The 15,304-nt window shown below is 39.3% G+C and overlaps 1 protein-coding gene across 1 annotated transcript in view; it reads left to right on the top strand.

The window, feature by feature from the left end:
• Nucleotides 1–14,753, top strand: part of LOC139723123 (ornithine aminotransferase, mitochondrial-like) — a 106,760-nt gene extending 92,007 nt beyond the window's left edge. Inside the window, exons 4-5 of the mRNA XM_071634391.1 lie at nt 3,549–3,693; nt 9,413–14,753. Of these exons, the coding sequence (XP_071490492.1) occupies nt 3,549–3,693; nt 9,413–9,576 (309 nt within the window). The 3' untranslated portion in view covers nt 9,577–14,753. The remainder of the gene's footprint in view (nt 1–3,548; nt 3,694–9,412) is intronic.
• The last annotated feature ends 551 nt before the right edge of the window (nt 14,754–15,304 follow it).

The following is a 15,304-nucleotide window of genomic DNA, read 5'->3' as shown; positions in this document are numbered from 1 at the left end:
GTGAAACGACAAATTACTGGCAGCAATATTGGGAGAATGGCTTAACGATTACATGTGAGCGAGCGGAGCGAGCGAGCTTTAAAATTCTGACATTTTACAGTCCCAAAACTGCCGTTTGTAACCATATTTTTTTTGCTTTGGAAATTAAGGGGAGAGCACCGGGCGCAGCTGCTGGCAATTACTGGCAGCAACATCAGGTGAATGGCATAACGATTAAATGTGAGTAAGCGAAGAGAGCGAGCTTGAAAATTTTGACATTTTACAGTTAAAAAACTACCATTTGGAGCTATATTTTTTCGCTTTGGAAATAAAGGGGGGAGGGCGCACCCGGCGCAACTGCCGGCAATTACTGGCAGCAACATCAGGAGAAAGGCATAACAATTAAATGCGAGCGATTTTGACATTTTACAGTAAAAAAAAAAAAAAAAAACCTGCCGTTTGTTGCTATATTTTTTCGCTTTGGAATTTATGGGGGGTGCATCAGGCGCAACTCCTATCAATTACTGGCAGCAATATCAGGAGAGCATAACGATTACATGCGAGCGAGCTTGAAAATGTTACATTTTACAGTCCCAAAGCTGCCGTTCTCAGCCATATTTTTTCGCTTTGGAAATCAAGGGAGGGGGGGGGCGCACCGGGCGGAACTGCTGGCAATTACTGGCAGCAACATCCCTCCTCTTCCCCCCCCCCCCCTGCGACTTACGTAGCCTCATGCAGGTAAAGTTCTCAACATCTTCATCTTCCTATTAATATATCCTGTAGTCTCGTACAGCTTTAAAAAATTGCCACACACATGACCAGCGGGATCTGTCATATTACACCCGATGAGACATGTAGTCTCTTCTCTACGACTTACTTATAAAATCAAGATTAAATTTCAAACAGGTAAGTTCTCATTTAATCTTCCTATTATGTTGAATACAATAACAAGGAGAATATAGAACCTTGACTGAGCCCATTGAAAGATGTGTGTGTGTGTTCTTGTAAATGGTTTCAACTGGATAAATTGTAGTGTTTCACTCCATATGCCCGTTCTGAGTATCTTTTCTTAAACAAATGAAAAAGTGCCATCTTACACCCTCATCTCACTAGATGGCGATTCCGCTACGATCATCAAAAATCGACAAAGTGCGGTGGATCATGGCTTGATCGCTTTAAATCTTCTCCATCGTATCTTGAGCGCTTCAGAAGCGCAGAGGGTCACTACCATCGGCATGGTCGGCGACCTCGCTACAGAAGGTTTGAACATGTCCAAAACTTCCGTAGCGAGGTCGCCATGGTTTTAGAGCGTATCACAATCGCCTCACGAGCGCATTAAAAGCGCCACATTTGTAACTCTGACGGGGTAGCAATGCCTTAAGGCGTAACTCAAGCGCATCGATAGCGGCCCCCATCGCCCATGAAAATGACCACTTTTACAGTATTACATAACAGGAAGCAACCATGAACGATAGAAAGTGATGCACAGACCAGGAAGGTGGACATGGAGGAAAATGTATAAAATTCATTTTTCCACGTACACTCAGTATGAATCTACTCTGTTTATTAAATTGTTTGTTTTGTCATATACCATCCCAAGTCAGTGAAAGTAAATTAAGTTGTAATCTTTTCAAATATATCTTCATAAAATTGTCTCATTGTAGGATACGATTTGTAGTGAGCTTGGAAGGCTGTTCTGTAATATTTACACATTTTACCCTTTGAATTGAATGGTTGACTTAATTAATAGCGTAATTTCACATCAGGTTCTAACTGGTGTGTTCTAGAATGCTAAGATGTAAGGGTAAAACCATATTCCTCGTATCCATGTTGGTTTGACACTAACATCTGCCTGAAGAAATTCAATCATGAAACCCATTTTATACCCCGATCGCTTGAGATCGTAGCATGAGCCCGCGTAAACGTATCACTGTCGTTCCGATCGTATCACTGTTGTAGCGAGGTCTTGATAAGCGTACGAATATCGCAACACAGTCGGTTCGATCGCAGAAGCAGCGCGTCTTGTCGGCCTGGAAATGCGGCAACAACGTGGCAGAGTCGTATTATCATCGTGGTGCTATCGCCTACAGTGCATGTTGAGCGTGGAGAAACAGTGTAATCGCCTCAGAGGCCAAAAATGGAGACAGACGGCGATTGCGCCACGATTTGTTAAATCGTCACAGATCACCATAGTCGCCATGGTCGCCTTCCTAGTGAGATGGGGGCCTTAAGGCCCCAGGGTACCATAGAGGAATCTAGTGCTCTTGTTTGTTCTGCATATTTAGGACCTCTATACAGGCAAATAGATTTCACACTATTCAAATGGGGAAATTTGTACAAGTATCCTCGATTGTTGTGCATGCAGCTATACAGTACATGAAGTCTTGGTTTTTTTTTGTTTTTGTTTTTGTTTTTTTCTTCACTGAATTGAAGTATTATTTTGTATGGTCTTCAATATCGATTAGTTAGTTTATCGTTAAGAAAAGAAAAAAAGAATTTCTGAAACAAATAATGGAAATGCCTGGTTACCTTCCAAATCATACTATCTCTGGTTTAAGCATCCTATGAGCAAGTAGCTGGGTCTTCGTCAGCTCGAGCTTGAAGAATAGCCCGCTATTTCTGATCCAGAGAATTAGCGCAATCAGAAAATAGCACACTAATTTTGCAATGAAGACTGAAATAGCGCGCTATTCCGATTGGAAAATAAGCCAAAGAAATCTTGGACTCATTTGCAGAATAGCCAGCTAATTTGCAAAATAGCGTGTTAATTTTAACGCGTCTTCATCAGCTCGAGCTTAAACATCAGCACTGCATGCGTTGCACACCATGCAGGAACATAGGCAGTCAGGTCGGAGTGTGTTCAGGCCGCTACCATCGAGCTTATAAACCTGACCGTGCCTGTATGAAGCTCGAGCTGGTAAAGATGCAATTGCACATTTCAGCTGACTTCAGGCTTATTTCTCTGATCCCCCATAAGCAGGCTATTCTTCAAGCTCGAGCTGATAGAAGACCCACTTTGTGTGTGTGTTGTAATCATTGTAAGTACAGTTCCATTGCGTGCACATTACTTTTATAAGTACATGTGTATAAAAATGTGCTTAGTATACTGGAGCAGGCCATGTTAAATAATACATCTTTCATTTATCCTTGATTCATACCTACAGAAAACTGAAAGAGGTTGTCCTGGGGAGTGTTTCATCAATATAGTCAGCGCTGACAATTTCAGCAAAATCCTTGGTTTTGATTGGCTGAGATGCTCTGGTCACTGACTGTTACCATGGTGATTGTCAGAACATGAAAACTTGTCAGCGCTGACTAAGTTGATGAAACACCCCCCAGATCTATAAGATGACACATTGTTCAAGTTGGCCTGTGGTTAGGTGTAGGCCTGTCCAAGCAGCATCAGCCAGCAGGGGGTTTGCATCAAATAATATTTGTCTTTGTATAGTTTGTGATCAATCTGTAAAGGTGCTTTTAAAAAGATAATTTTGAAAAGTTTATGAAAATCAATGTCTTTGCATAAAGATGAATTGTATTCAACTTTTGTTTAAATAATTGGTCTTTGGCAGGTCCTTGAGGATGAGAAATTGGCTGAAAATGCCCAGCATTTGGGAGAGATTGTACGGTCTGAGCTAAGCCAATTAGACAAGAGCGTCATTGCTGGAGTCAGAGGAAAAGGACTACTCAATGCCATCATAATCAAGGAGACAAAAGGCAAGTTAAGCTTACTGTAAATGTAGCATAGTGGTAGGTCTAAACAACTATGAAGTGATATGTTGAAAAAATTTGTGACTTTTTCCTTGAGTTGCATGACTTCTGGGCCCTTGAGATATAGACTTAATTGAGCAGGGTTTACTAGATTAATAATATTCCAATTAAAGAAAACAGTGGCAAGCTGTTATATTATGGCACTGCTGAAGCAAAAAATGTGAAAAATTCTCATCTGCCTGAAAATGACAGATGATGGATAGCTTGTTTGAGAATTTGGAGTTCGAGTTTGGTTTCACACTCTCAGTCAAAAATCCATATCCAAGCAGGGAGGTGCTAGAGAAGGAGAGACAACTACTGCTCTCCTTTGAAGTCATGCGCAGCACTGCCGAGAAGTTATGCGTTCAACTACAGGTGTTACCCATATGCTTTGACAAAAGAGAGCATCAATAATCGGGACTAGCACTCTCACATCTAGAAATGCTTCCACCTACTGCAATTCGCTCTCTCTTTCAATTTGATGGCAACAATGAATTTGTGTACCTTGAATTGGAGCAGCGAATCAAAATGCAGTGTAAAACTGACAATTTTAACAGCAAATAGTTTAAAAGCACGCTGGAACACGCTTTAGCGGAGTACTTTATTTGAAAGATCAAAATATCCCAGATGAAAAGATAGAGGGCCTTTTAAGAGGGCCTAATTTTCATTTCATTTCGATTTGTGCATTACGAAGAAACTAGAAATACATGTTTGTAATATTGAATTCTTTCCTAAACTATTCTAAATCAATTCAAGTATTTCATTTAAAATTTTACGGTGAAATAAAGCTTTTGATTCAACGAAAGGTGAAATGCGTTCTTCTTGTCCGAACTTCGTCTTGCAACTAGAGTGGTGCCGAGCATGACTTCAAAGCGTAGTGGAATGCTAGACATCCCATTGTAACGCCTTGAACCCAAACATGTGTTTGCATTTCTGAATTACAAAGAGTTGCCACTCCATCTCTGTAACACCTCCCTGATCCAAGGATCATGATTGTGTACAGATTACAAAGCGCTTGTCTTCAACAGATTTGGGTGAAGTAGCTGAGGTGTACTATATGTAAATGAACAAAAAAGTGACAGTAGAAGTAGTTGCTCCTTTGGATGCCTATTGATTTAAAGGGTTAGGTTGGTGCCCAACACTAAAAACTGATTTTGTTGTTGTTGTTATGTGTCTGTCTGTCTATTCAAAATATGTGTTCAGAAATTCACCAAACTTGGCATGAATTATACATGCAGTACAAGTAATATATTAATAGATCGAAATGCATCTTGTTGATGCAGTGCACTAGCCACTAGTGCACTACACAGGCCATTGTTGTCAAAATCATTTCTGAAAAGAGCGAAAAACAAAAATTACTGGGAGCAGAAGGGGCTGCTTTCTCCTCTTTCTAGTTGAAAGTTACTGTTGACAAAGTATCCCTTGCCTTTTCTTTTGCCTTTTTCATTGACCCCAAGAAATGCTAACATGTACCTGTTCCTCATAGGAGGAGAGGTTTGGCTGTGGTGCTGGGATGGGCACCTTGCCCCTCCCCCCTTCTTTGTCATTTTGTGCTTCATTGGCATAATGCTGCATTGATTTTTTACTTTCAAAATCCTTTGCTTGTTGGAACCTTTTGCCTCTTTCGTGTCTTTACCACAAATGTCCACAGCGGCTTTAGAATTGTGCTCTTGCACTACGCTATCTGCGCCCTTGTAGTAAAAAGAAACATGCAAGAGATACAAAGTTATCCATTTTGTGTTTGTAGTCCCAGCAAAAGCCAAGCATATGAACCTAAGAGGAAAAATAAAACTGTGTATAAAATTAGAGATGGTGCGACAAACCTGTTCAATTTTTTTCCTGCAGTCAGAAACTAACAATGTACGAGCTGAATTTTTTTGGGTGTACTGACATTTTCATGAATTGGTACTTGACATTCTTGTATAATGTTAATTTTGCAGGGGGTTAATCATTATTTCTTCGGGGGGGGGGGGGGGGGGGGTAATCATTATAATACTGATGACTGATTCCCTGTGTATGCTGCACCCAGCTCACCCAGCATGCTACAGCTACAACAGTTACTATTTGTGCCCAATCCAGCATGGCCGTGGCTTGATGTTTTTTTTAATAGATTTGTTTACACATTGCTTTCAAGTGTTTTATATTTGCGCATTTTTATTCCTGCAATTTAAGGGCATTTCACAAAATTAAATCACAGCAACAAAAATTTCAGCTTATACAGTGTGTCAGGACAATGACAGTGTAGGTCCAAGGGGGAGCTAGGGACATCATTTTGGAGGGAGCAACGGACCCCTATCGCGCGTGTCAACCCGCTTCAACCTGTAGTGACCGGGATTTAAACCTGTCATCATCCGTTGCATGAAGGCAATGCGGTATACGGCAAGGGTCCATACGCTTTCAAGCTGCAGGTTGCAGCGGGTCGATGCAAGTCAATGCGGTTTGAACCGGGTCAGTTCGAATATGTGACCCGCTACAACAAAATGATCCTAAAGTCGGGCGAGGTCGAGTATTTGAAACTTGCATGATATAATCCCCTAATCTGTCTGCTTTAAGGTGATATATAACACATTTTATAAAAATAATCAGCTGCGGAGATATCGCTGTTTAAAAGAGAGCATGTCGAGACGTCTGGAAAATCACTGTCTCGAGAAAAGCGCCCTAAAAGTCTTCCTTTCGACGCAATCGCGATCAAGGGACACGCAAGTCAGTTTTCACCTCTGGACAATAGAAGGTAAGCCCTAGCAACCCCTGAAGAGTTCATTCAAGCACATCAGCGTCAGCGGTCTCCTCACCAACCAATCAGTGACCAGAATGTGAGAAGCGGCTGAGCATAGCGCACCCCACCCGCACACACCAGTCGACTTGGCAGTGTGCGAGCTTCACGCTTCGGTTAGCAGCAAGCAGCAAACTGACAAATGAGATCACTCTGGTCATTGTTAGGGGCGGAAACTATCTGTGGCGCTCAATCCAAAAAACATGGCTCAGAAAAACGCTATTTTTTCATCTTTCCTTTGATCATTTTGCTTCAAAATTTCGACAGATGATAGAAGACATGTTAGACTCCAATAATATATAAAAATCAGAAAATCATAAGTTTTGACCAATTTTAATGCTCTGACTTCAAACTTGATTTTCACAGCTTCGACCGTGCGCGACTTTAGGACCTTTTTTGTTGTAGCGGGTCACATATCAATACGGAATTGAAATCTGTTAGAAAATTTTCCCCCGGAATCCATCAGGAATTGACAAAAATTATAAGTGGAAATAAATGTGTGGTTCTATGGTCTATCAAACCAAGTTTTGGTGATAAAAATAAAAAAAGAGGGAGCAAATGAGGACGAATATGATTATATTCTTCTTTCTCCCATAACATGGGAAAAATATTAAAGAAAAAAAATATGATTTCGTGAGACTCTACTTCCACGGGTGCCTATTAAACCTGATGACTATGATCTCAAATGAGGACGAATATGATTATATTCTTCTTTCTCCCATAACATGGGAAAAATATTAAAGAAAAAAAAATGATTTCGTGAGACTCTACTTCCACGGGTGCCTATTAAACCTGATGACTATGATCTCCCCCTCCCCAAATAACAATGATGATAATGATAATGGTAATGATAATAATGACAATGATAAGAGCAAATTGTAGGCCTAATATTAATTATGATAATGTACAGTCTGAAGCAGATGAGCAGATGGTTCTATGATATATCAAGCCAAGTTTTGGTGATTAAAAACAAAAAGGAGTGAGTAAATAAAGACGAAAATATTTTATTTTTCTCTCATAACGTGGGGAAAAGAAATATGAAAAAAAAAAACCGAGGCCTTGAGACCAGCCCGCGAGTGCCTGTATGGATGCAAGAGCAGGGGGTACTTGATATCAAAGTCATAGTGTTTATATCTCCCTGTTTCGACGGGAACAATCTGTGGGCAGAACTTTCGGGGAACCTCATTTGCGTTTATGGTAATTTTCCCTGAATGTTTTTGTTTTTGCCCTGCGGAGGTGGAAATGTGTGTGTGCGTGGGGGGGGGGAGGGGTGAGGGGCAACAAGACAACTGTTGGACTTCAACGGGGGCAAATAACCCCTCAAAACTCAAGTTCTATAATAAAAGCAAGTAGTGGCGGGAATGATCCCTACCAATGGACCGGATCGCCGGGCACATACACTGTAGGCTACTACAAAAATGGAAGGGCGGTCATTTAGAAGACAGCACAATTAACGAAATAATTAGAAAACTTTTCTTTTTATTTCTTCAATAAAAATGTGCAAAATTGTATTATGAGGAAAAAATAAAACCCCTCAGACCCGTGGATTTCCACGGGTGCTGCTAGTTGATTGTTCTAATTGTTCTAGTTCTAGTTCCAATGATTTTCTGTCTTGTGTTTCTTTTTTAGTATTTTTAGCCACAGATATTTAATTCTTCCAAATACTCAGAAATTAAGTTAACTGAGTGACTTTGTGAAGATTTGCAATGGAGATTGAAGTCCCATTCTCTTTGCGTAAAATGAATAGAGAGCCAGTATGTTTTGATACACATTCAGCTGAAAAACCCTTTTCTCAAAAGCAATGTTTCTCGAGGTTACATTTGTAAACATTTATTTTAGTTGTTCAGGTTAGTCAGGAGATACTGGTCAAGTTTTAGTACTGCTGGAGTGCAACAACATCAAAAGGTCCATGAACTTAAATTAAAAAAATATTGTACTCACAATATTTGGTTGTACTCTCAATAATTTTCTATAGCTTTGAGCTATGACCATTTTTTCCAGCTTCTCGAGATCTGAATGACATTCCCCTCTTTGGAAGCCTTTCCAAAATTCCAAGCCATTGCAATATGCAGGCGAGACATTATCATTTCCCTTGTTTTTCATTCTTTCCCATAAGATGTTTAAAAACTTATATTTGACCCGTTGAGGACAAGTCCCAAGTATACTCAGGCAGGGTCTATGGGAAATGCATGTTGTAGCAAAATTAGCCCATCCTCAAGGGGTTAAACAGAAGTACTCAAGAATAAGAGTTTCTGACAAATTTTCTGTAGCTTTCATTGACTTTGTACATTGTAAGTAAAATGTGAACCATCCTTTCTGTTTACCAATCAATTGTGACCAAACAATCCTTTAGAAAGTTATTTCATTATAAGCAAATCTAAAATCAGTGCTTTCAACTTGGTTGATATTGTGGTTTCAAAAAGTCTCAACTTTAAAACAAATTTTCTTGAAAAATGAATTTTCTCTCTGTGTGCCAAGATAAGAGGGTTCAAGTTAAAAGCAGTATCGTTGAAAAGATACAAATTAGTGTTTTGGTATTAAACATGGACAGTGATGACAAGTCAATGATTATGGTAACTTTATTTCTGTTTCAACTGCCCTCTTACTGCTGAATCTTACAAAATTTCAAACCAGGTATTATTCTCCATGATGGGTAGAATTTTTGTTTTGCCTGACGGGTTTGATGTCTATTCTCCAGGTCAGTTGCAAGATCAGTAAACTTTATCAAAACGTTAAGGAAGGACCACACTTTTGATAGAATTTTGATGAGTGTGCGAGAAGGCAAATGTGTTTAAGATTATTATGTGCTTTAATTTTCACCCACCTATTATAGTATTTTTGTGCCGAATGTTTCAGATGCCATTATGATTTGTAGTGTACATTGAACATCAGTTTGCTTTATATTCCTCTCAGCTTTTGATGCCTGGAAAGTGTGTCTCCGTCTGCGTGACAATGGATTACTAGCTAAGCCCACCCATGGTGACATCATCCGCCTGGCCCCACCCCTCACTTTAACTGAAGAGCAACTGTACGAATGCTTGGATATCATCAAGAAAACCATCAATTCCTTCGTGTAGAAGGGTATTATTATGTTATATTGCTGTCAGTTGACAAGTTACACATGAGGCTATTAGGCAGTATGTTTCATTATAATTCAGTGAATTACCCTGTCCGTCAGTGGAATGACATCATTCTTTAGAAGTTTTGAGCACATCCTTGCTTTGTTGCACAATTCTTTGCAAGTATTTTTGCATTCTTATATTCTCATTCTTTACCTGCTATGTGTCATACTTTAGATTTTTTTGCATTAGAATATAGAAACTACAATGGATGTTCAAATGATGAACACAATTCAGCATATACACCTGAAAATTATCGCTTTCCAGCACTCCTTAACATTCAATCTATGACATTGTTTGACTTTTCCTTTTATGAGACCTTATTTCAGGGTCAAAATGTGAACAAAAACAGAGGAGAATATATAGGGATGTAATGTGGTGAATTTTGCCATATCAGCTATTAATGTAATAAGGAAACTAAGAAGACATATCAAGGCAAGCTGCAAATTACTGAACTTCTGACTACATGATGACATCGGCCAATGGTAATTCATATCATACAGCACACAGTTTTTTACCTGCCCATTTATGTCTGTTTAATGTATTTGTATTCTGGAAGTTTGTTTGTTTGTTTTTGTCCCCGCCAAACGAGTTCTAGCAGGGGACTATGAAACGGGCTCCGTACGTGTGAGTGTCCGTGTGTGTCCATGTGTGATCAAAATGTTCAATTTGCTACTTCTCTGTCATTTATGAGCCAATTTTGATTCTGTTTGCTTTATATGATAGCACTACATGGGAGCTTTGAAACTTCTACACAGAATTTCAGTTGTGATCTTTGACCTTGACCTTTGACCTATATTGTACATTTTGCTACAAAATGCTACTCCTTCGCCATTTGTAACTCGATTTCGATTCCATTTGTTTTATGTGATGGCACTAGGTGAGGGCTTCAAAACTTCTACACAGAATTTTGACCTTTGACTTCGTTGACCTTTGACCTTGATTTTTGACCTATATTGTGCATTTTGCTACAAAATGCTACTCCTTCGCCATTTCTAGCCCGATTTCGATTCCATTTGCTTTATATGATGGCATTAGGTGAGGGCTTCAAAACTTCTACACAGAATTTTGACCTTTGACTTCTTTGACCTTTGACCTTGATTTTTGACCTGTATTGTACATTTTGCTACAAAATGCTACTCCTTCGCCATTTCTAACCCGATTTCGATTCTGTTTGCTTTATGTGATGGCACTAGGTGAGGGCTTCAAAACTTCTACACAGAATTTTGACCTTTGACCTTATTGTACATTGGCTACAAAATGCTACTCCTTCGCCATTTCTAACCCGTTTTTTTTTCCTATTTGTCTGCACAGATTATACAATTTATTACATAATTTCACTTGCCTTGTAAGAAGCATTCTTTTTATTACAGGATGTAGCTCCATTGGAGACTTGTACCTTTCCACTTTATTTTATCTAAATATCAACTGCTTGTTATGACACTGTGCAGTAATCACAAAATAATACTTAAATAATATATATACCTTTAGCTGCAACAACCTCTTTGATGCCAGTCCAAAGATTTAAACTTCCGGCGGGGACATATATTACGCACGGCGTAATTTCTACTTTTCCTTGTTTCATTTTGTTCTTGGGTATGGGTTTGTCTGAATATTGTGATTTTTTTTGTTTTTTTTTAATTATGTTATTACTAAACATTGATTCATTTGGTGGTATTTACATTGATGACATCATTTGACATTGATGGCAATTTGTCAATCAGTTGCAACTACATATTTGTGCCCTTTGGCACAAGCTTGAGCACAAGGGTCTTCAAGTGAGCTATTGCGATCATTCTTCGTCCGTCGTGAGTCGTCCGTTGTGCATAAACTTTTTACAGTTTCATCTTCTTCTTGAAAACCCCAAGACCAATTTTCACCAAACTTGGCAGGTAGCATCCCTAGGGGGTTGAGATCTCAATTTGTTAAGATGGGCACCATGCACCACCTAGGTGGCCCCAAGGGGGGCCCAAATCTCCCAAAATTATCAAGTTTGTTCATGGCGTAATCATGGGTGCCCCAGTTGGGACCCAGAGGAGAGGGGTGCAGAGGGGTCCTTGTGGTTCCTAAATTGTACATTTTCATCTTCTTATTGAGAACCCCATTACCGATTTTCATCAAACTTTGTAGGTAGCATCCCTAGGGGAATGATATCTCAATTTGTTCAAATGGGAACTGTGTCCCACCTGGAGGGCCCCAAAGGGGCCCAAACCTCCTGAAATTAGGGAATCTTTAAAATCTTCTCTAGAATCAGAAGTGATAGCGCTAAGTTGATACTATGAGTTAGTACAGTGATGACTGTAATTTCAAGTTTGTTGATAGCAGATCCAGGGGCACACCCCCCCCCCCCCCTTTGGGGGCAGGGGGAGGGGTGGGGAGGTCCAAATTGGGGCCTAAATTGTACATTTTCATCTTCTTCTTGAAAACCTCATGATTGATTTTCACTAAACTTGGCAGGTAAGTGTAACATCCCTAGGGGATTAGGATGTCAATTTGTTGAAATGGGCACTATACTTCTGGGGCCACCATCCCCCCCCCCCCCCCAAATTAAGGAATCTTCACAAATCTTCTTCTCTAGAACCAGAAGTGATTGAGTTAAAATTGATACCATGAGTAGGGGTAGGAACAGGGGGAGGGGTCCAAATTTGGGCCCTAATTGTTCATTTTCATCTTCTACTTCAGAAAGCCTGGTCAAATTTTAGTAGAGCTATTTGTAATTTGGATTAGTGACCTCATGAAAGATGAGCTAGCGATACTCAGGTGAGCGCGAGACCCCCGGGTCTCTTGTTGAATTATCTACATATTGGAACGCAAAGAGCTAGATTGGTTCATTTTATGAACAAGAGTTGAATTCATAAATTGTTACTGAGGTGTGGACAGTTTGGCAGTGATGTCAAGGAGACAATATCATTTGGGTTTTGTGACTGTTACCACTGCATAGTAGATGATGCATAGGGCATAACAAGGCTGCTCAGTAGGATAAAAACATACAAATTTTTCATTCACATTTTTGGAATACCAATTTACTGCTCAGGACTTTATGGTCCATGAAACAGACAGAGGTAAAGTAACAAAGTACACTTGTATGTGCTGTGCTTTCGACAGAACATGCAATCCTAGAAATTGCACACTGTTGAACTAAGACAGGACACATTAAAGACCCAAGATACCCTAAAGGGCACAAATACATAGTTGCAATTGATTGACAAATTGCCATCAATGTCAATGATGTCATCAAATCTGTAAATACACCAAATGATTCAGTGTTTTGTAATAGCTATGATAAAAAATAACAAACAAAAAAAAAAATAACGATATTCAGACATTTGACCTCCTGATCACCTAACAGGCATCTCATCCACTAGACCACTAGCTACTGCCTGACAGCAAGTGCTGGTTCTCATCCTTATAGCATGCACTGATTACTCTGTATTTATTGAATTAATAGAATTCTTACATCAACATGTTTTTATAGAAAAAAAAAACATTTTGAACAACTTGATGCAAGATTTTCAGTTTATAAAAACATAGTTTTGTCACAGGCAAAATATCAAATAAAGTGAAACAATGACAAATCAAATTCTTTTGGCATATTTAGCTTAACTAATTCTTAGCCACAAGCTACAAAAAAAGTGTTGATCACTCAGGCATTTACCACCCGTGTTGTCAAAATATGGTGAGTCCCCATCTCCATGTGCAGTCCATGCTCACCTCTTTTGGCATATGTACATTTAGTATGCGTGTGTGTGTGTGTGTGTGAACTTTTATGGGACACAGTGATAAAGAGGGATGAATATGAGAAAGATGGGTTTGTTGCTGTGAAAGTGTTGAAGTGCACCATGTATAATAGGTCACTTAATGTATTAAACAAAAACATGTTCAAGTGAGCTGTGCAGCCCAGGCCCCCGGGAGCTAAGGGTGCTGCAGCACCCCTGAATTGTAGGAGTAGGGTTTGTGATACAGCACTGTTAAATATTTAAGTTTGGGGTGCAGAAGCAATGCAGCAATAATGATATCTGTTGGAAAGGCACCCCAACATTTTTGTTTTATTGTACTATAATATTGTCCTGTAGATGTCCATGAATTTGACGATCATGCATCTTATCAATTATGTAATCTCTAAAGATATCTATCATTTTGCTGAAAATCTGCATGGCAGTTACCCCATACTTCTCTTTTAAAATCAGATATGAATTTTTTTCATGTAATGTCATCAGTAAATGAGCAAATCGTGCAACAATTCAGTAATTTTGTCTGTATTTTTGTTTATTTCTTGTGTGTGCAAGTTACATTTTTTTATGCCTCTGCCACGAAGTGTCGCCGGAGGCATTATGTGTTCGGGTTGTCCGTCCTTCCGTTAGAGGTATCCTAATGAAACTTGGCATGTATATGTATGAGTGGGCGAAGTTGTGCCTATCAACTTTTGGGCGCACATGATCATGGTCAAGGTCAAATGCTCAAAATTTCACTATTTCCCCTTTATCTATGCAATGCCTGGAGGTATTTTCTTGAAACTTGGTGTATACATGAACTACCAATTAAAGATTCCCCAGAGAGAGCTTTGGGTCATGAGGTCAAAGGTCAAGGGTTAAAGGTCAAGTGAAAATGTTGAAATTTTACATTTTTCTCCATATCTCAAATATTTCAAGGTATCTTCATGGAACTTAGTATTTATGCATTTACTGACTGGCAGTGATCATGTAGGGAATTTAGGGGTTATGGGTCAAAGGTCAGGGGGGTGAAAGGTCAAGGTCAGCTCATCAAAATGTCATTATTTCTCTCTTATCTATGCAATGCCTGCAGGATTTTTCTTGAAACTTAGTGTACGCATATATTGCCCAATACAGATTCTCTTGGAAGTTTCTCGCCTAAAGGTCAAATGTCAAAATGTCAAGTGAAAGTGCTAAATTTCACTTCTTCTTTAAATGTATAAAAGGGTCAAAAGTTGGGTACAAAAATCTTCAAATCCCCAAATACCTGCACTCTTAGACAGTATAGCCATTCATCCAAATAAACCTTGTTCAAGGATAGTGAACACTCAATGCATTTGTGACAAACCTGTCATTTTAATATTTTGCCAGTTATGTGAAGCTGTTATCACACATTGTCGAGACACTGTGCTATAGACCTATTCGAAGAACCATGCATTATGGCGGAGGCATACCAGTCACCATAGCAACATTTCTAGTTTTATCTAGTGTGAGAATACACATGACATTATATATTTCGAGGAATATCTTACCTTTTCCTTAGCACATAACCAATGCTGTATTCTCCCTTACAGCTGCCCTTTGGCTTAAATATATAAAGGAAAGAAGATGGGAGGCAAATAAAAATAACCCAAACTAAGAAAAAAAAAAGGACTGTATACAAGGCTAGCATGCCCTCTAACCTCAGCCCGAACAGCCTCCAACACTTGCTCTTTCTCCATCATGCTAAAGTCGCCCTGGACTTTTTCTGAACTGTCCAAAATGTCATTAATTTTGGATCCTCTACCCTTTAGTGAGACATATACACTAGCCTTTTTTTTTTCAAAGTAATTTATGTTGACGCCTTTGATAGTTTACAGGCCTGTCATATTTTTGGTAATGGGGAGCTTTGGATTTGCGGTGCAGACATTTGAGATGACGAGCAAGTTGAACATTCTCCTCTCTCCCTGTGTCGAGCTGAAAAGTAGCTGTTAGAT

Source organism: Diadema antillarum, unplaced genomic scaffold (genome assembly GCF_040938485.1).
Source record: "Diadema antillarum isolate AM-2024a unplaced genomic scaffold, OU_Dant_1.0 scf00000181, whole genome shotgun sequence".
Classification (NCBI taxonomy): domain Eukaryota; kingdom Metazoa; phylum Echinodermata; class Echinoidea; order Diadematoida; family Diadematidae; genus Diadema; species Diadema antillarum.
Note: the sequence above shows the minus strand (reverse complement) of the source record. Positions and strands in the feature narration are given on the sequence as shown.